At 48.2% G+C, this 20040-nt stretch overlaps 7 protein-coding genes across 7 annotated transcripts; 1 reads left to right on the forward strand and 6 right to left on the reverse strand.

Moving 5' to 3' along the window:
- Positions 1–8: 8 nt before the first annotated feature.
- GGS22DRAFT_199504 (acetyl-CoA synthetase-like protein) lies at positions 9–2390 on the reverse strand (the record flags this gene model as incomplete). Its single annotated transcript, XM_047966298.1, has 2 exons — positions 9–1969; positions 2184–2390. 2 exons carry the CDS (start codon positions 2388–2390, stop codon positions 116–118), a joined length of 2061 nt encoding a protein of 686 aa, XP_047820030.1. The 3' UTR covers positions 9–115.
- Positions 2391–3434: 1044 nt separating this feature from the next.
- GGS22DRAFT_125677 (glycosyltransferase family 32 protein) lies at positions 3435–5096 on the reverse strand. Its single transcript, XM_047958333.1, has 2 exons — positions 3662–5096; positions 3435–3607 (listed from the first exon to the last, which is right to left on the reverse strand). The coding sequence occupies exons 1-2, from the start codon at positions 4755–4757 to the stop codon at positions 3561–3563; spliced, it is 1143 nt and encodes a 380-aa protein (XP_047820031.1). The 5' UTR covers positions 4758–5096; the 3' UTR covers positions 3435–3560.
- A 1366-nt stretch (positions 5097–6462) lies between these two features.
- Positions 6463–7067, reverse strand: GGS22DRAFT_187433 (Ubiquitin; the record flags this gene model as incomplete). The annotated part of the gene is made up of 3 exons (XM_047964588.1): positions 6463–6701; positions 6767–6985; positions 7046–7067. 3 exons carry the CDS (start codon positions 7065–7067, stop codon positions 6463–6465), a joined length of 480 nt encoding a protein of 159 aa, XP_047820032.1.
- A 799-nt stretch (positions 7068–7866) lies between these two features.
- On the forward strand, positions 7867–8803 carry GGS22DRAFT_199506 (uncharacterized protein; the record flags this gene model as incomplete). Its single annotated transcript, XM_047966299.1, has 2 exons — positions 7867–7997; positions 8054–8803. Exons 1-2 carry the CDS (start codon positions 7902–7904, stop codon positions 8801–8803), a joined length of 846 nt encoding a protein of 281 aa, XP_047820033.1. The 5' UTR covers positions 7867–7901.
- Positions 8782–9879, reverse strand: GGS22DRAFT_160223 (uncharacterized protein). Its single transcript, XM_047960895.1, has 3 exons — positions 9489–9879; positions 9134–9424; positions 8782–9075 (listed from the first exon to the last, which is right to left on the reverse strand). The coding sequence occupies exons 1-3, from the start codon at positions 9646–9648 to the stop codon at positions 9062–9064; spliced, it is 465 nt and encodes a 154-aa protein (XP_047820034.1). The 5' UTR covers positions 9649–9879; the 3' UTR covers positions 8782–9061.
- Positions 9880–10539: 660 nt separating this feature from the next.
- Positions 10540–12381, reverse strand: GGS22DRAFT_125716 (uncharacterized protein). The gene is made up of 5 exons (XM_047958335.1): positions 11520–12381; positions 11258–11465; positions 11093–11193; positions 10828–11040; positions 10540–10772 (listed from the first exon to the last, which is right to left on the reverse strand). The coding sequence occupies exons 1-5, from the start codon at positions 11870–11872 to the stop codon at positions 10754–10756; spliced, it is 894 nt and encodes a 297-aa protein (XP_047820035.1). The 5' UTR covers positions 11873–12381; the 3' UTR covers positions 10540–10753.
- Positions 12382–13327: 946 nt separating this feature from the next.
- Positions 13328–16083, reverse strand: GGS22DRAFT_125714 (uncharacterized protein). The gene is made up of 5 exons (XM_047958334.1): positions 15208–16083; positions 15084–15145; positions 14818–15033; positions 14631–14755; positions 13328–14569 (listed from the first exon to the last, which is right to left on the reverse strand). The coding sequence occupies exons 1-5, from the start codon at positions 15632–15634 to the stop codon at positions 13567–13569; spliced, it is 1833 nt and encodes a 610-aa protein (XP_047820036.1). The 5' UTR covers positions 15635–16083; the 3' UTR covers positions 13328–13566.
- Between the last annotated feature and the right edge of the window lie 3957 nt (positions 16084–20040).

Genomic DNA, 20040 nt, shown 5'->3' on the forward strand with positions numbered 1-20040 from the left:
TTTGGGGTGTTGATAATATTGTGATATGAAGTCTACCTATTCCTCAAAATGCGATTCTAACACACTCATGTAGATCCCAGTATCCAGCTCCCGCTTTAAACCCGCCTCTGTCAGATCAGGACGCCTTAGAGATCAAATCCTTAGCAAGCTCTCGCAGTTTAAACTTCTGTATCTTCCCACTCGCAGTCTTGGGAAACTCATCAGTCCAAAAGACATACTTCGGCACTAAATGACCGGAAAGGTGTTTCCTAACCCAGTCCTTCACCTCATCCTTCGACAGTACCTTCTCTTCACGCACTTCCTCCGCCTCATCAGTCTTCACATCCCCATGCACAGCAACAAACACAGCAACAACCTCTCCATACTTCTCATCCGGCACCCCCACAACACTCGCCTCACGCACAAGCTCATGCCGCATAATCTCCTCCTCGATCTCAAGCGGGTGTATATTCTCCCCAGCCCGAATAATCAAATCCTTAATCCGTCCCGTAATCTCAACGTAACCCTGCTCATCCATACGCGCCTCATCCCCTGTGTACATCCACACCTCCCCCTCCTTCTCCTCCTCCCCACCTTCCTCAATCATAACCTCATCGGTCCGAGCCTGGTCGTCGAAATACCGCTTCATAAGAAGATACCCCGAAACCGCCAGCTCGCCACACTCGCCCCGCGGAAGCACACGCGTGCTGTCGCGTCGATCCACGATCTTGACCCGCGTATGCGGCATCACCATCCCCACGGTCCCCACACGTTTCGCCGGGGGGTCCGCCGGGCTCGTCATCAGGCTCACGGGACTGGTCTCCGTCATCCCATAGCAGATAACCAGGTCCTGCAGCCCGAGCCTAGCGTTGAGCTGTCGCATCAGGGGTTCCGGGACGGAGCTACCGGCCGCAATACCCTTGCGAAGGTTTGGGAAGAGGGTTAATTTACCGTTATCACCTCTTGATGGTGCTGCTGACCGCAGTCTATCCACGAAAGCCGGCGAAGAAAGCAACTCCAGTTCCGCAGCAAACATAGTCGGCACACCATACAACCCCGTAGCATCATGTTCCGTCGCCATCAACAGCGCAGCAGCGGGATCGAACGCCGGGGACGGGAATAAGATCGCGGCGCCGGTTGTCGCGGTGGCTTGGAGCCCGAGCACGCAGCCGAAGCAGTGGAATAGGGGGGGTGGACAGACGATGCGGTCGTTGGGGAGGAGACCCATGCGTTGTGCGATGAGGCGGCCGTTGTTGAGGATGTTGGCGTGGGTTAGCATGGCTGCTTTTGGGGCGGATGTGGTGCCAGATGTGAATTGGATGTTTATCGTGTCGGAGGGGTGTAGGGGCGTGTCTGGGACCACGGGGTTGTGGGGGAGGGTTGAAGGGGGGGCGAGGGAGGAGTAGGGGATTAGTGTGGGTAGGTCTTTTAGAGGGGGGAAGCCGGCGTGTGGGTGGGAGGGCGCGTTGTCGACTATGATTACGGATTGCAGCGTGGGTACGCTGGGGGACTCGATTCGGCCACCGCTTTTTGCGAGATCGGGGATGAGTGCTTTTAGGAGGGCGTGGTTGCTACGGCCGCGGCATGGCTTGTAGGCTAAGTCTGTGACGGCGCTGATGATTAGAGCGGAGACGCGGAGGTGAGAGAGGGCGGTGACGAGCTGTTTCTCGTTGAAAGTTGGGTTTAGCGGGACGAGGATAGCACCTAGTTTAAAGATGGCGTAGGTTGCCACAACGTGCTCGGCGACGTTGCCAAGACTGAGGGCTACTCGGTCGCCTTTCTTGACACCTTGAGACCTTAGAGAGTGTGCTAAAGCGTTAGACTGGTTGTCGAGAGCCTCATAGGTTAAGGTTATGCTCCCGGGCTCCGGGGAGAGTGGGTCAGGTGATTGACTGGGTTGTGGGAGCCGGAATCTAGCTGCTGGTTTGTCACCATGTTGAGAAACTATGGAGCGGAAGTGCTCTGGAATTGTGACGGTTATAAGTGGTGGCTATAAGACGGACGTTAGTATGCATCAACTGGATATGTAGTATGGCTATTGTTGAAATAAGATTGTGGCCTTAATATTCCCGCATGTATATCATGACATAATCCCCGAAGATGTATGTCGTCGACTAGTAAAGCTAGGGGATTGTCCAAATATAGCCTTGTCTCAATGGACAATAACCTTGCGTTAAACTCCTAGCTGAACAAAAAGGACATACTTCTTGTGGTCCCTCGGCATAACTCAGACTCGAGGTAACGATGGTTCTTTGCTGCACAGCTTGTTTCCCTATCGAGTGGCGCGTAAATAATCCCCGCCTCAGGTGTTCATGTGTCCCATGGTGTAAGGCAACACGTCTCCAAGATCGATAGTATAACCTAGAGACACGCAGTTTATGAAGAGTCAACAGTTGAAACGAAGACTTCATGTTGTCCTGAGTACCCAATGTTCAACAGAGGCCAATGGGGGAATTGAAAGTATATTCGAAGCCCTAGAATAAAGAGCTGTGAATTTATTCTTCCACAGAGGACATGTCCTTGTATCCCTTACCTACACCTAGGCCTGGATACTCGAATCAGAATAAGCAATAGGCGACACAGTCGACGCCCACTCGTACTCGTGTTACCCACACTCAGCGGCTCAACATCCGGCGTATAACAAATATTAGACGGCTGGGAGGGAATTGATAAAAGCGGCTAGGAGGGCGGTCCGTATGTCTCGGATTTATAGATTAGGACTAAGTCGTCATATTCCCGGCGCTAAGTGGGGATGAGCAGCGGTCGACGGAGGCAAAACGCGGGGGAAGGTATTCTGGGGTAAGCCGGCATAGATAACCGGGCTATAATGCCTAGAAATTAGTCAATAAATAAGCTGTCAAAAGACCAAGATCTCCTGCCCTTTTCAGAGATAGTGACATACACACACACAACCCTAGTTAGTAAGATTTGGAGAACAGACAATATGGAAGAGAGTTCATCATTAAGACCGAAGAATGGATGAACCAAGTTGGGCTGGCGAGCAAAATCGGACTAATCAAATATCCACCAAACGCCACAATCCATGCATACCTAAGCGGGTATATACAATTGGTCCCTCTCCGGCGGACGGTATATCCCGAATGCCTCTTTTTCTTCATTGCGCCGCCAAACACAGCCGTGAGCGTTCTATATCTCTTGTGCGTGCCCACCCAAGAATTTCCGCACCAGGCGCCAATTACTATCCTCGGAACCAAAACAATAGGAGGACTAGGTACTCGTACAAACTGGGGAATGGCGTGCTAGGAAACATAGATCTTCGTTCAAGTCAATCCCGACATGAATCTTCTCAACACAGACCAGAAGATTGACTTGATAACTAGTTCCGTGCAGCATCCCCGTGAAATCCCGGTATATGTTTTCCCATGAGAGGTCGTTAACTTCGTGATGAATAGTTTTACAAACTCCGTATACGATCGCCGAGTCCATAATGTCAGACTATTGAGCCGATGATTTCCAACAATCGGTGGAAATGGCTTTTATTTGGATAAAAGCTAATCTCTCGAAGGATCACGGGCGATAGTTTAAGTGATCTAGGGCATTAAAGGCGCAATTAATAGCCCCTAACCCGTCGCACCTATGTGCCGTTCGCTCTCGGGCTTCCACGTGCCTATAAATGTCAGAAATTTATTTTTTGGGTGCTTATGCAAAACGGGAATCTTACCTTCGAAATCATGCTTCACGAATGCCATAGGATCATCGTAATCCTTTGCCCCCATCTGTTGGACACCTGGCGAAAAACTCGTGATCGGAAGCACGACAACATCACCGACCTTCTTCGGGCTAACTATTCCTGTGAAGTTCAAATACGAAATGTTGCCCTGGCTGGTTTTCATGTCGAAATAACGTGGGTCGTTGAAGTAGTCGAAAATGGTATCGGTCCAAACGGCGGGTCCGGTAAACTCTACCACACTCTTCTCTTTTGATACGAACAGACCTTCACGTTTTCGTTTCAAAGTTTCTTGGGTGATACGTGCAACAAGATCGCGTAAAACTGGATGGCCCGGTTTTGATTGGATAGTCCATTGGCAGAATTGAATCCGTCGACTGTACCATTCCTTCCAGTCCGGTCGGTCGGGGTCCGCCTCAATACCAATAACCAGACCAATACTCTCCTTGGGCACAGAATCTGGAATCCATTCCAAGGCACTCCTGATGGCAAACGTATCAATGTCGGAGTAAATTCCGCCACGAGCGAGCAGGATCAGATAACGGAAGAAGTCGGCTTTTAGCACGGGCTGAGGTAACGCATTGTACGCTTCGAGAACTTCAGGAACAGGGGCATATAGTAATCTGATCAAGTGTACAGCAACTTGATCAGTGATGACTTCGTGTACAAATCCGGGGTGCTGCATTGTCCAAGAAGCTTCCTGGTCTCGGAAGTTGAATTCGCCATTCGCAGGTGTCCATTTCCAGGTCTGCCAAATGTAGGCAGGGAACTTTGACTCGACATCATACGGGTATTGGTATGCTAACTTATCATACAAGGACATCTTGGACATATCCTGGATAGCCTTCTGGGCGGGGACAGGCTTGTCTTTTAAGACTGTATCGGTCTCTGGAGTATAAGAGGTGGTAGAGGGATCATGCTTCGCTCCGGCATGTTGATCGTTTGCGGCTGCAGGCTTCGGCGGGGGTTTGCGAAAAGGTTCGGGATCGCTGGCGTTGGTATGGGATCGTCGAAGTAGTATAAATGCTATTAGGAAGAATACTGCGAAGACTATAGCCCTCTTGAAAGATAGCATCTTGCGACTCGCCATATTGACACGTTTATGGTGATGTGTGCGAGTTAAGGATCTGCAAGATTACTCCTCAGGTAACCTATGTAGGACGAAAGGATCAAGATGATTCGAGAGGCATGCGGCAAATTTGGAGGGAGGAATTGAGGGTATTAGGTGGTATCGTAGGAAACCTTGAGGATCGAGGGTGAAAAATGAATGTATGTAGTTAGTTGAGAAGACTCATAGATGCGAGATTTGCGTATAGGTTACAGATGGAAGAGAGGAGGAGAGGAGGAGAGGCTCTACAGCGACTTTCGAAAGCTTCGAAAGTTTTACGTTTACGACAATAATATGAAATAGGGAATCACGGAAAAGTCTTGGCTCTTCTATTTCAAGGCTACAAGTAGATTAACTCGCCTGTCCCCACCCCCCTTTATGTGATTTTATGGGATTACATGGATTGCAAGGATTCGTAGTTTCTTGGCCGCAGCATCCGACTGCGCGGATTCGGCATAAGATGTTCAATAATACATCCTTGTAAATGCATATCTGCACCTCAACTATTGATTAGCGCCGTTAGTGTCGTTTTGCGTCGTGGCCTGTTGCGACATCCGTGGCTTAGCGGGTTTCGCGTTTCGCCGTTTCAGCCCTTTATCGATTGACATCTTGGATTGTTGGATTCCTTTTTAGACGCACACACTGCCACGCACGCAGTTAACGCTCGATGGTAACTTAACCTCAATTTTCCAACATCTAACAGCCCGTTATACGATGACCAACCCATCTCATAGTAGATTACTCTCTATACGTCCAAGCGGTTAGCAACGAGAAATATATTCCGGTTTATTCAGATATATCAAATACGAAAGCAATTTTATTTATTATTATCTCACATTTTACAATACGAAGATCTATTCGCGATGTCCCCACTTATTAACTCCGAATAAGCCTTACTGCTGTAGCCTATATCGCTTGACCGAGAAGAAAAGACAATATTAGTGAAAGGCACAGCGATGCCAGAATTATCCTAGATCGTCCAGATCGCTCGGTTCTCCCCCCGCTTTCTTAAACGGTTATATCGTTTGTTTGGATAGGCTCGATGGATGGGTTAAGTTCTATGCGAGTCATGCTCCTATGCCCACCCGGACACCAAATTCCAGAAAACAGCTATTGACATCATGATACTTCCATTATTCCAGAGGAAAAAGCAAGTCTGGAAAGATAAGACAAATGACGTGATTTGATGGGTTACAAATATTAGTACGCATCAATATGCTGGTTTAATACTAATTGTCTCGGGTAGGTTATTACAATTTCTAGGAAGTCGAGTTTCGCACCGTATCTGCGTATTCTTTCCAGAGCTACAGTATTCACTACTTCAAATATCCTGTTACGTAGCCCCAGGTACGACAACTACATGCGCACCACTTAGGCAAAATCCAGCATCTATTACTATGTAGCTCACTGCTGCTAGTAAGTCTTAGTCCACGTGTCGAGTCATGAGCTAGAACCATAAACCCGATGGGTTTCAGCACATACTAGGCACACCATACGTTCAAATCCCCACTTCTCCATTTTCTATAGCCACGCAATGGCAATGCCTCTATGGATTAACGCGTCATATTCTACTACATGCAGATACCGCAAGATGGGCATGATGAACTAAGTAAGAGATCGTAATTGAATATATTTATTCTAACTCATATAAGACCCTACAGGTGTTCTCGCAAGTGCTCATTCCCTCCTAGTGGCGGCGTCCGAGTGAGAAGCTGAGCGTTTCGCCGTACTGGATATTGTAGTGTTGGAGGGTATTGACACTTCTAAGATTATCACCCCTGTAGCTCAACATCACCTGTTTGGGTTTCACTCCAAGCGATTGCTCGAGTGAATTGCGGATATCGTCCTTGACAGTCTTGACGGTAGTGTCATCATCGACAGCGATACGGATTGAAACGACCACGTTGCCAGCCTCCCGCTGACAGACTGTCGTTGCCAAATCGTTAACTGTTGATCAAGGATGCCATGGGATGCCATCACCTAAGACATACCAATATTGCCGGCACCCCCGAAAATCCGGACTACGAGATCCATAGTTGATCCATCGGCGACGTTCCCGTCGGCCAAGGTTGTACCGCTCTGCAGATCCTTGCCGGCAAAAATGAGGCGCTGGCGTTCGGGGGCGATTCCGGTCGAGGTTTGGACCTTGGTCTTGACATCGTCAATCGATTCGGAGGACTGAACATTGATAGTCAAGTTCTTGCCAGTCGCTACACAGAATGATTCATGTCAGTATGAACGAGACTTTTATTTGGGTTCAGACGTCGTACGGAGCTTGACGAAGATCTGCATCTTCAATTCAGATGTATTCGTTATTGTTATGTGGTGGAGGTAATTGGTTGTAGGTAGGTTCTGTTAGGAACTGTAGCTAAGACACCAAGGAGTTGTGGGATTCAGGACGAAGTTTTGCGATGATGGTTGGTGCCAACGGGTACTATTTATCATCCTGGATCCGAAGAACAGAGCAGCTCGAAATGCCCCTGGCCACACGCAAAATCACCTTCGACTAGATATCCCGTCATATCTGACCTGGTCTAGAACGTCAGTAATTTGGTGGTGATTAGGACTCTTGTGACGCTGCGCAGGTGTTCATAAACACAAAAGTGGGCCTTATTCAATGCGAACAATGCGCTATTGGCTAAGGACAACGACCCTGCCCCACACGGGCCGTCCCCGAAGTCCCCGAACCGGAATCCACTCGATCCTACTGACACTAGACTATGGAATATTCCAACAGCTCTGTACTATTCACTTCTAATGATTAGACGGTGACAGGCATGAGTCCTACTTAGTACCTTGAGTCATCACGTAATCTGCTGAAGAGAACGCGGGGTAGGGTTAGAACCAGAAAAGCACAGCCCCTCTAACGTACCTAGAACCCCGGATTCAATCGCTTGTTCAGTAGCTGCCGAGTTAGCAGACAGCCTAGAATCGCATCTACCGCTTTGGACATCACGCAGTTGAACAGCAAAAAAACCCTCGGGCTAAATAAGCGGTCTAGTTTGATATACGAATAATTTTACGGCGGACCCAATCAAATCATACAAAGAGCTATTGCAGACTATCATCTCATAATCGCCAGTACCTCAGGGCTCAAGTTGCATCTTGTCTTGCCCCGCCTACGTCATGTCATCCCAAAAGACAGCCCATCCTCAGGAAGTGAAAGAGAAACAGAAGAATTCAGTCAAGAGATGTAATATATGTAGAAAAAATAAGAAGAAGGTATTACCCCTTTTTCAATTTTATCCAATGTATTATTAGCATTGACTTGGGCACAGTGTCATTTCAGTAACAACGAGTCGGAGAGGTGTGACTATTGCAAGCAGAACAACCTTGAATGCTCTGAAAAGACATTCGCGCGCGAGGCTCGCAAGGATATCACTTTCCAGACTTTGGTCAAATTCCTCGAGGTGCAGAATAATTCCGAAGGGTTGTCACAATTACACATTGCAGCTATACTCGGCAACTTAGAAATCTTGCAGGCGGCACATAAAGTCAACCCGGAGGCTATCAATGGCAAGGATAAGGATGGCCGAACACCACTTTGGCATGCACGCGACAAGGGCAACCTGGATGCTGTGAGATGTCTAGAGTTGGCCGGGGCAAAGACGGATGTCATAATAAAGGCCAGCGATGATCAAAAGAACGATCACCCAAATGTTCCTGGAAAGCAGGCACTCACAACTCTGCCTGAAAGACCTAAAGTCAGCCCAAAGGAGACTGGGAGCACTACCGGAAGCCCCACATCGAAGAAGTCGAGCAAGTCAAGCAGATCGAGCAGCACACGTAGCTATAGCGAGTTCTTCAACTTAGACTTCGACTTCGACTTCGACGAATACTATGCAAATAGGCCACCTATTTTCACCACCACTGAGGATAAAATGATTGACCACTTAACCTTTACTCTCGAAGACGAGGGTACTGGCGACCATGTCAAGACTAAGAAACGCACGAACAGCACCCGGTCTCGAAGCGAGAGGAGCAGAAGATCAAGCAGAAGAGGCAAGAGGTCTAAAGGAGGTTCTTGAATCAACGTACAAAAAAATCCTGTTACTAGTCAAATGATAACATTTATCTAACATCGCTACGCCAACCCAAACACATGGTGGTAATACAAGAATAGAAAAAGGTATCGCTTCCAACCCGACCGCTCATCTCCTTCCAAGACATAAGACTCATGACGGATATCGTACATAACCGCAGGGAAACTCATATCTTCATAGATATCTGAGGTTTACCAAACCCCGGTATATCGCATACTTTCAAACAAATTCAAGCATCGCAACTCAAACATCATGACCTAAAAACTCATTAACAACCACTCTCACTCTCAAATCCAGGAGCGACATATAACTTACGGCCAAGCTGCTTCCCGCGCTTCGACACCTCGCGCGCATGGTACTGCTTGATCTTCGCGCGACGGGCTTCCTCCGCGGCCTCGAGCTCTAGTCTCTTGACCTCGGCGCGGGCCTCGCGCACGCGGATGCGCGCTGATTCTAGGGCCCGGTCGGCGTCGCGCTCTGCTGTCTCGGCTTGCATGACGTGTTCGCGCGCTTGGATTATGGAGGGGTCCATGTCGGGGTTCGAGCTGTTGCCGTGGCCGAAGGTGCGTTGCAGGACGCTGCGGTGGCGTGAGGGGGAGGTTCCGTCTGAGGTTGGGGGTTAGTTAGAAGGAGTAAACTCGGCTGATGTGGGATTGGATGGGGGGCTTACCGGAGTGCTGAGAACCATTTGTGCTGCTGGTGCGGGCGCTGGCTGGGGGTGAGGGGCTGCGGTGACGGGAGCCGAAGAGGCTGTGGGAATGTCTCTTCTCGGGCACGGGCTGCTCTTCTACGACTTCCTCTTCGGGTTTGCGGCTGGAGAAGAGAGGCATTTTGGTGGTGGTTGGGTGTGATTATGTAAGAATGGGTTTATAAGATGTTGTATAGAGTGACGAGTTTCTTAAGAACCTAGAAGGCTATATAATAACTGTAGGTTTTGAGGTTAAAGGGCGAGGTTTGATGGCAGGAAAGTCTTGTATCCCATCGGCGGAATTGTTCTCTATTTCTACATCTCGAATATGCTGTGTATCCCATCTCGATGCCGTGACGCAAACCGGTTTATGTTACAAGCAATGGTGATGTATAACATAGTAAGGGAGCAGATCACTAGTATGACGTATGTGAAGCCAATCAAATAATATACATCTACAATCAACCAATTAGAATGAAGGTGGTGACGAAAGCGGACCTATGAAGGACCCCTGAAGCTTAGAAAATGCAGGGACCATCGTAGCCCTCCATTCGCCAAGTTAGGGCAGGGACTATGGACAAGGATAGCGGACTTAGCGGGGACTTTGACGTTACCTAAGTGCCATCATTTCGTCCTAACTTGGATTCTTTCCTTCTTCTTATTTCATTTCGTTCAGAAACTTGAAAATATCCTCGTCCAGAAGAAAATCTACTCAAAATGGCATAGACAATATACCTTACCCAGCTGTCAGGGACCTTACTCAAGACCTTACTTGCGCTATGAGCCGGCAGTTGTTTGTCTTAAGGTTCCAGCTTCATGGCGCCGAAACACCATTGGAACTTGGCACATAGATGTTTACCTCATCATGCAGCACTCTTATCTCGATCGCATTGCGTAAGGCATCCAGGCTGCCAGGCTGCCAGGCTGCCAGGCTGCCAGGCTGCCAGGGCATCGCAGCTTGCTAGCGTATTAAACATTCCGGACAAACCCTGGACTTCTTCATACGTACATTGCATAGTTTCATTGAGTTTATCTCCAGTTACCGCATCTGGTTGTCAACCAACTTTGGATTGGTTGATGGATTAGACCGCAATCTATGAAACTTGAAAGTATCGCTGGATAGACCCCGGGAATAGTTGATTATCAATTTTGCGAACAACTCCTAACTCCATACAAACAAATTGACCACGGCATTAACCAATTTTAGTCCTCATAACATTCATTCTTCTCATACCTCATACTAGAGTTCAACTTATTCTGTATGCACTGTATCGAGAATTATTAGCTACTAATTTCGTGGTGGGAAAGCCGGAAAACTTACTCGTATACGACCTCTAACCCTCTCCAAAGGCAGCTTCCAATCCACATACCGGTATTCAACTTGGAAGCATATCTCTCGTCCGATGTCTTCATTGTGATGAACACCCTGAACGGACACAATCTTGGGTTCGCATCCTTCGAGGTCTCGGGATCTTGGAGCGCTTTAACCAACTCTGGGGACCCGGTCATATTTCCCCGCGTTTTACATTCAATACTGACACTGATGTCAGCCTCTATATTTTCCGTTTTCAGATTAACGACCGTACTATGCTGGTACTTTGTCTGCAGTCTGTAGTCGATGTGTAGCTTCCACTTGAGTTGCCGCTGCGTTACCATAAGCCACGTCTTGGCTTTCTTGTCCACCGTTCTATGTGGGGTCAATCTTCCACACTACGATCTCCCGCAGGAACTTGGCTGCTTGAATAACTCACTACAACGGATCCACATCCAAATTGACCTGCGAAGGTACCGTCGGAAAACGTCGACCATTTCTTGAAGCCGTCACTCACGGCGACGGATGCTGACTGAGAATTCAGAACGACCCTCATTCGAAAATCGAAGTCCAATTGCGGGGTCGGGATAGCCATATGTGGATAAGGGAATCGCGCCATCGCCTCATTTGCTTCCTTCGTCATTTCGCTTGCGACACGCTTGTCAGATACAATAGCAAAGGGTTACCATTCTTGCGATTACCTCGATGCCTTTGGTCCCTTTTTCTGGAGTGCTTGACTTTCAATCCATTTTCTTTCCACTGATTCCCACCCGCTGTGCCGTCTCTCGGAAGCAACTTTCATCCACTCATCCGTCACGACTAGGGCCGTATCCCATTCTGGGTCTTCCGTTGTGTCAGGCATAGCTGACGACGATTGTGCGGAGCCTGCTACCTTGGATTGGCATATCTCATCATCCGATGATGTGTGCCAGAAATCCATGGATATTGCATCGGCCAACTTATAAAAAGGCCAATTACAAAGAATAGCTAACAGTGGGAAATAGGAAAGACCATTGTTGCGGAAGGGATATATTCTGTTATCCCAACCGCACATTCGGCGATATGTTCAACTCCGATGTTGGTGACACTAAAATGAATTAGCCCAAACCTGGAGTAGATGGGGTAGACGTACCGGCGAGATTATGAGAGTCGGATGAACATCAGGCCGCGAAAGGAAGTAGAGTTACACCGAATTACATTGATCCTGGAGATCCCAAAGGAGCGGTCCGATAAATAAGAGTTGCTTTCTCAACGAACATCATACAATACCGAATATCTGACCCGGGACGGAATTGCATGAATACCTACCTAGGTAGTCTGCTCGGTGAATCCATCTCTTTCCGGTCCTTGGTATCATTCGTTGGATGAGAGTAGAACCATTTAGCGAGATGATCGACAGCCCGTTTGCTCATCGAATAGGAGCTACTCGGAGATCCGTTGTCCGGGCTAACAGACTAGAATGAACCCGACTTTGAGAAACCGTTCCTTTACTCGAGAAATGGCATCAATGATTACACGGTCTAGACTATTCACGCCTTTTTGAATTACGAAAGCAATCACAAAGGTTTATGGACTTTCACCTAGATTTTGGTGTCACTGTTCGATTTCAATTGATATTCTACTCGGAGATAACACAGTCGAGACATGATTAATACGCCTCCAAATGCTTAGTATGTTCCTATCCACCCGCTCAACCCATCGCTGCTAAAGACTGATCATGAACAACAACAAACAGTAAAAAAACCAAAAAATTGCAAGATGCCCCCTTAATGCTACCCAGATCATAAAAATTCCCAATAGCGCTCTGTGCAAGTTCTGTTTTCGTCGGCTGATCTCCCCGTCACTTTCATCTTTATGTACTTAGTCGATCCCCACCAAATATTGCTCGCATAAGAAAGCAAAAGAGTGCATGATGCTTGGCCCCCAATATCTCCAATGCTCTAGCTCCCTAGCTCCCTTATCTGTTGCCTAGACAGTGTTGCACAACCTCAAATGAGAAGATGGAGTCGTTCGAAATTGCGGCAATGGTGCTGGCAATAATATGGATATGATGTCGATTATTGCACAGCTAGACGTTCATGTCGCTCTTCATCTCATCCCTTTCTCAGAGAAGACTGCGCGGGCAATTGGAAGGACATTTATTTGATTCAGAGCCTTCAGTGGGCACGGACGGATACGGGCATGGCTCCGGGGACGGTGCTCCCGAACGCCTACCCCGATCCGGATCTGAATTGCAAGAAGGAAGTTTGATGGTAGGTGGATTTGGCTGACTCATAGTATGACTCTAGGGCCGTGAGAGTTGTATGGTGAGATCTTGATGCGGAATTTGAAGCCATAATGTTGAGAATGCCTTCTCTTTGTACGTTTTCCAGACCGAGCATCGCGGAAGGGTTCATGCATAGTATGACTCCTTTGTCGTCAGTCGCCAGGCAGCAGCAGTCACCTCGGATCCGGATATAGATGAAACCTAAGACAATGAGTGGTGAATGTGGTTTGAATAAAGGGTTGAGGTATGAGGTAGGTAGGTATCCTTAGAGGTTCAACAACTTTGAACCAATCCAGTCCAATCCAATCCAATAATTAACAAGACTTGTTAGATCCGACAGGGGGAAGAAGCTCGATACTATTCCAGCGAGCAGTACTTTTTTTCCTTTGTGAACCAGCCTATCATTACACGATTAAACATTATGCTTCATTCCCAGCAACGCGGACTCCGGATTCTCAACTCCTGTTAATTATGGTTCACGTTTAACGTGAACGGTCAACGTTCGCATTCACGCGCTCGCCTGCTACGGTGACCCACGGTCTAAGGTCGTTCCCGATCTCCATCCAGACCAGGCCTAACTGATGTTCACACCAGCTGTGGAGCCACATGATATCCCTGAGCTTGGCTTCGAACACATCTCGCTCGATGATGCCACGCATCCGACAGTAATTCTTTAACGCGTTCACGAAGAAGTCGTGCTGGTCGCCCTGCAGAACAGAGGAATCCAGCGCTACAGGGATGCGGATGCAGGACCCGATGAACAGCGACCATAACAGAATGTTGGCGTGCAGCTCGTCTTTGAGAAGTAGCCGAGATGTGCTGGCTTGCGCGAGCTCGGACGGAGGGGCATATGTGGATATGCTGCCTTGTGGGGGCTGCACCGCGCTGCCTAGGCTTATTTGGGACTCCGGCGCCTCGTAGCCTTTGGGCGGTGATAAAAGATCTAATGATAGGATGGGGTCGCAGAGGGCAGACATCAGTGCATCTCCCAGTGCGCGGTGCCGTTGCGCTGATGGGGGCTGGCCCCTGATGGCGAGGTGGAGGAATAAATGCGCCGCGTACAATAATACTTCTGATAGATCGGTCGGCGAAGGGTACCGCCTCTCTGGTTCTTCGATCGATGTCAGCAATGGAGCGGAGCCGGCTCTCTTCCACGAATTCTGCGACCGTAATAGCTCTTCTAGTTGGCATAGGCGCCATTCGACCATGTAGATGGAGTCGCTGACTTGGATGCGCTGGCCGTATGTGCTCTCGAGGCTGGCGTAGTCGAAGCTGTTTATGCACTCGGTGATAGAGTACAAAAGCTCGAATAACTCGACCGCCTCGCGGTTTTGGATCGTTAGGTCCTTGAACCCGAGCGGTTCCATGTTCGCTAGCATCGACCGACTTGTGAATTGGTCGTGTAGGGCGAGCGAAGATGCGAGTTGCGGGATGAAGGGGAAGACTACGGGTTTGTGCGCCGCGGTTGCGTAGGAGTAGTCAGCCCTACGGTGGTTATGGTGGTTAGTAGGTGGTGGCCATGCAGGAGAGGGAATGTTCTACTAACCATGATATTGACCGTTGAAGGATAGTGCTATGTTGGAAACCTTCGACGATACCGCCTCTGAGATCGACCATTCTTTTCAGGCCGCTCATGTGTGCTGCCGCTGCAGCTAGCGAGCCGATGAAGGCCTATGCACTGTTAGTCCGACATGTGGCTAGATTTTGAAGTCGGTTTTCTGTTGAAGACTTACTTCGATATTAACGAGGAGAGCAACGGCGACAACTAGCCCATCTGAGATAGGTTTGCTATCGTCTTTGCCCTCTAGGTTTAACCTCTCGTTGATAGATTTGACCGCTTGGAATCGGTGGAAATCGATGGTACTCGTGTCCGCCCACACCGCAAGCGAATTATGCATCGCCGCTATCATCGCGATGAATGCATGCGTAGCGGCTTTATCAAGTTGAAGCTATGGCATGTTAGTCTCGCCCGTAGAATCAAAACACCACACACACTTACAGCTTGGACCCAAGTCCCCTCGGGGTTCATCGCGAAAGCGTTCGCAAGGAACCCGGAGTAATCTGTTCTCGTTCTGTTAACAACCTTAATCCAATACATGCATCGCCATACGGATCCTACTTACATGTGTTCAAATACGTCGGCGCCCCGGTACGGTCGAACCATCTCTCTACAACGTCTTGCTGCGGCGATAAGCATACGGCCATACAGTATTTGAGCAGGGTCTCCGTAAGAGGGGTCTTTTCTATATGCAGCAGCGTGAAGTTCGGGAGTTCCTTTGCGACGCTTACAGCAAGCCAGTTGGTCTTCTTCAACTTCCTCTCATGCCTCGCCACCGCCTCCTGCTTCCCGCCGCTGGGCTTCACCCGGAACTTCGACGTGTGGTCCTTCTGCGACCCGGACTTCTTCGTCCCCTGCGGCGGCTGGCTGGGTCCGTTGGGCAGCTTTTGCCGCCGTGCGTGCGAGCGCACCTTTCGGCGTGTCTCGTCATCGCGCGCCACCGTGTTAATGGAGGTGATGAATTGAAAGCCGGAATCCTGACTCGGTGCCATTGTGCGAGGGGTTTTGGCCTGTGATATGTCCCGAGGGGTTTCTGATATTATAGACCAATTCTCCTCGGGGTATTTATGACAGTAAGGGAACGGTGGTGGTGATATTGCTGACACCCTTTCGTAAGCGCCATGTCCAAAAATTGTCTTATAACTCAGATAGTTATATATATACCTAGTATATATGGGTTGGTTGGGTTGTCTTACTCGACCACATGCTAAAAGAGAGAGCTTTTAAATTGCGAATACCAGATTCATCGATGTCCAGTTGAGCCTGCGTTATATTGCTCCGAGAGGGAGAGGAGCGTTGTGCGTTTAAAATAGGAACACAGCCGCTCGTGTACGAGATGATGTGTGTATGTAGGTACGGAGCAACATTATTATTACGCGGTTCGCTCTGGGGGTTCGTTATGATTAGTATGTTATTATGTGCGCTCTAGATTTCACTATCATCGTCGTCTATTATGACAAATCTACCTATATCTGAACCGCAAATCCACCCCCTTGGTCAATAACTAATTATCATCGAGAGAGTCGCAACCGATGGCTGCAAACAGTAAGCTTCAGTGCAAATCGAAAGACGCCCGGGGAACGCACCGCGCGCATCGCGAGACCCCTGAAGCCGCTTGTAATTTTCCGTCGACTTTCCCCAGCTTAGCGGCGCATGTAACTGAAAGGTGTGGTTACCAACCCCACGGCAAATCCCGCGTAACGACCCTTGTACCTGGACCGAGTGGTGGCCACTGGCCATGGGTTGTGGAGTGACTGGGAAGTGACAGAGTGCTTAGCGATGTCGTTGATATCATTTTAGCACTCAATTTGGGGGGGGCCTCTGCTCCGCCGCCATCCCACATCAAGTCGACGTCGTAGTGGTAGTGGTAATACCAAAAAAGCTACGGGGCGGAATTAGGATCTCACGGCCCGTACGGACGGCCTCGACGATGATGCCCACACAAAGGGTCAGACCATTAATAGAATATACATAATAGACTGTGACAATTATGGACGTATATAGGTATATACTTACTACTATACCTACGTATACCTACCTACCTACCTACCTATGTAGGCATGTAATATGTAAGTAATACCTATTATATAGCGTACTAAGAATTGGTTGATGACCCGTCGTCGCATGGTGCATGATAAATTGAATATTGATGATGGGGGCTGTATCGTAGAGCGTATTAGGGTGCCGCATCGTGAATGATCTCCTGCAAGCTCCGTTGCTAAGGGTGGCGGAGCTTTCAATATGCAAGTTCGTCTGATGACAGTTCCGAATTCCAGGTAACAGCATGCAGAGCATGATCTCCCTCCATCCCATCCCATCCCATCCCTCCCATACCTTACCGATATACCGACATGCAAGGTGGACCTAACTTTGACGACCGTCGTCCACCGTCGACCATAGCAGCATAGTACGCTGTCAGGCTGTTACGAGCCGGCCGATACATTTGTTCGCGTTTGCTTTATCCCGGTCCTAGCCAGGGGTTCCTCATTGTCCCGATCAGGAAATTCAGATGGTCTTGGCGTGGCTTGGCAATGAGCTCAACAGCTCCCGCGATATTTCCCTGAACTGCAACCCAGATGGAGCTTGGCCTATCCTGCCCATCCTGCCTATCCCGCCCATCTCGCGATTTTGCTGGTCACCTGGCTTCTAGCTCCCATTAGTAAATTCCGCGTAAGGGTGTCTTTTTGGGTTTTAGGCGGCGAATCAGGCGAATCATTCATGTATTTCCGTACTATCGTATCTCCTTCCCCCGCCGTATCTATTCGGATGATTCCATCCGGCCAATATTACGCGGGATGTGATGTGCGAAGCTTGGGAATCCCTACCGAATTCTCCATTCCGCCTATCCCCAAAACGCATCTACCGTGTTACCAGATCTTGCAGCTGCTACTTTAAACGTCAACATCAACATTTTAATGTAGCATATTCGTTGCTGCGCCTAGAACAATCTGGCCTTCGCATCTCCGGATCCCGTTCTTGCAATATAATTCTATTCATCACCAGCTCCTCCTCTGAGTAGGTAACTCGTTAACACCAATATCGCGAGTATCATCGACCTGCTACTTTGGGAGTTGGTTATATTGGCATCTCATAGTAACGGCCAGTAAGTTATAACCCGTCACTATCGCTATCGATGGGTCTCTAATAAGTTTTGAGGCTTAATAGGTATCCTATGTATGGCTGATCTGGTCTGTGCAAAAGATAGGGGAGCCGTTGGCCCGCTAGCTTGGGACTCGACGGACGTCTATGTACATCATACTAGCGCGCGCCCCTGAAGTCTGTGGCATCGGACGAAATTATCGGCTATTGTTGATACGTACATACATGCTAGGTAGGTGTGTATGTTACAGATGTTGAGCGATGAGCTTCGAACGCCAAGCCCATGTAGATCTGCAGCCGTATGGAATATTAGGTGATTATCATGCTTGCTCTTATTCTCGCTTATAAGCAGCCACGCGTCACTAGGGCATCGCGTAACTAGACAGCTAGAGCATTTCGAAGAACCACGCCAAGTGGCGCGAGATTTGCGACCTGAGACGCTGCTCGGTTTGAATCGGGAGTAGTGTACCTTCGATGGCTGCTGTTGAACTTATCTTCGACCCAGAATTTCTTATACGCATGATGAATAATCAGCGATTTTGTCTGACCTGCGTGTGGCTTGGCCTGGGATTATCGTCTGAAGCTTTCGGCATAATGATCCTATCCTTGCTCGCACGATGTTGATTGTGGAGCCAAAGCCTTAGCTGGGTAACTATAGGTGGAGGCTCTACTCAGAAAAAGGCCGAATCGTTCATCCTAGTATCCACGCAACTATATGCCATATGGTTAAGAGTGTATCATAATCTCTAACGATCCTGAGGGAAGTTTCTTGAGAAGATGATTGCCGTGAAATCCCCGCTTGGTGGAATCCGCCTCTGAGGTAACCATAAATCCGACCAAAATCCTTTTGTGGTATGCTAACAACCGGAAACGCCTCAAGCTCGATATTTGGCCGGAAAGTTGTCCCTGAATACCCACCCATAGTGATACTCGAGATCACGTTAACCTGCTACTAAACTTAATAACTACCTCTCATTCACGTATAGGTAGGAGTATACGCAAGAGCCACTAGTGAATTACGAGCATCCACCTCGAGACTGGCATTAATGTCAAGCATTCATGGATTCGACTATCTTTAGCGTGGTCTCTTGGGTGGTTATCGCATGGAAGACCTGCAACGTCGCAGGTGCCATGAAAAAAGGGGTTCTGTTTGTCTGGTTAAACGCTGACCCCTATTACATAATAATGTTAATATTAACATGCTTCTTAAAGGCCTAGTCTATTAGAAGGCTAGCCATTGAAGGTCTGGCCAATTTGAAGCTCATTTTATAAGAAGCTTGGTCCGGTCAGGAAGACATGTTGTTGTTCGTGGCTAAGTCCTGGGACAATGTAGAAAACAAGCCAAGCTAGCTTGCGAGTATGCCATGATCCTAGGCAGGAAACCTGAGAGCTTTTGACGTCGGACTTTCCACATCCGCTAGTTTACATCTTGACGATGTCACGATTAATTTTTGAAATAATCCAAGTTCTAGGCATCCAAGCGGACATACCCATCTTACCCATCTTTGGATAAGCGGGAAATGAAGATGGCATCGGTATAGTGACTGCGTGCCGATAGCATCACAAAGGTGGCTAAAAATTCTGACTTTGGGCCATGGCTTCAAGGCCTAAGGCCTAAGGCTTAAGCGAAACAAAAGCCCCATTAGAGCTAAAGGCGGAGTCCCCGCAAGGCTTAGGCTAGAATAGCCTTCGTCGTCTAGTTTAGACTACTAGGTAGGTAACCTTTGGCCTAATCAGAAAGTTCAATAAGTTGAGGCTATCCGCACAGAATTCTGTATCGGCAAACCACGTTGATATTCTGGTGGTTTTATGTCATGCTAAAGGCTCAATAGACTTCGGACGTTTACGGGGTTCTCCGCATCTTTCGGTCGGTCTAGTATCGAGGCTCTGCCGAAATCTGCCAAGGCAGGTTTGAGATGTTAGGCTGCTAAAGTTCGGTAGAACAGGCATCTTAATAAGGATTCTAGCAACTTATTATCGATAGTATAGTCCAAGAATATGGGAGAAACACATGTTGAAAATATGTTGGGATTGAATTGATTGAGTTTATTATAAATGACGCGTGGCTGACGCTTTGAACGTAATAAGCTGTTAGCAAAAGGTTAATGTTGGGATGGCGTTTACCTTGGATATTGAAAAAATAGATTCAATTTCTGAATTATGTTTGAAAAAAAAAAAATACTTAGTATATATCAATCGAGTATGTCTAACCTGAGCTTTCGAAGTTTTCAAACAGAGACGTGTAGTTTCGGAATTACAGAATTAAGAATTAAGAATTAAGAATTAAGCTTGAAGAGAC

Source organism: Annulohypoxylon maeteangense (assembly GCF_022496945.1).
Source record: "Annulohypoxylon maeteangense strain CBS 123835 unplaced genomic scaffold GGS22scaffold_6, whole genome shotgun sequence".
In the NCBI taxonomy this organism is placed as follows: Eukaryota; Fungi; Ascomycota; class Sordariomycetes; order Xylariales; family Hypoxylaceae; genus Annulohypoxylon; species Annulohypoxylon maeteangense.

Excerpts from the sequence above, each read along its gene's own strand:
- GGS22DRAFT_160223 (XM_047960895.1), bottom strand. The coding sequence starts at position 9,648 with ATGCCTCTCTTCTCCAGCCGCAAACCCGAAGAGGAAGTCGTAGAAGAG. Across the intron at positions 9,425-9,488 it reads AAATGGTTCTCAGCACTCCG|ACGGAACCTCCCCCTCACGC; the intron begins GTAAGCCCCCCA and ends CCCCAACCTCAG.
- GGS22DRAFT_125714 (XM_047958334.1), bottom strand. The coding sequence starts at position 15,634 with ATGGCACCGAGTCAGGATTCCGGCTTTCAATTCATCACCTCCATTAAC. Across the intron at positions 15,034-15,083 it reads AGGGGACTTGGGTCCAAGCT|CTTCAACTTGATAAAGCCGC; the intron begins GTAAGTGTGTGT and ends AACATGCCATAG. Across the intron at positions 14,756-14,817 it reads CTCTCCTCGTTAATATCGAA|GCCTTCATCGGCTCGCTAGC; the intron begins GTAAGTCTTCAA and ends AACAGTGCATAG.
- GGS22DRAFT_125677 (XM_047958333.1), bottom strand. The coding sequence starts at position 4,757 with ATGGCGAGTCGCAAGATGCTATCTTTCAAGAGGGCTATAGTCTTCGCA. Across the intron at positions 3,608-3,661 it reads CGTGAAGCATGATTTCGAAG|GCACGTGGAAGCCCGAGAGC; the intron begins GTAAGATTCCCG and ends TGACATTTATAG.
- GGS22DRAFT_125716 (XM_047958335.1), bottom strand. The coding sequence starts at position 11,872 with ATGTGCGGTTGGGATAACAGAATATATCCCTTCCGCAACAATGGTCTT. Across the intron at positions 11,466-11,519 it reads AAGGGACCAAAGGCATCGAG|CGAAATGACGAAGGAAGCAA; the intron begins GTAATCGCAAGA and ends GCGTGTCGCAAG. Across the intron at positions 11,194-11,257 it reads TTGGATGTGGATCCGTTGTA|AACGGTGGACAAGAAAGCCA; the intron begins GTGAGTTATTCA and ends GACCCCACATAG.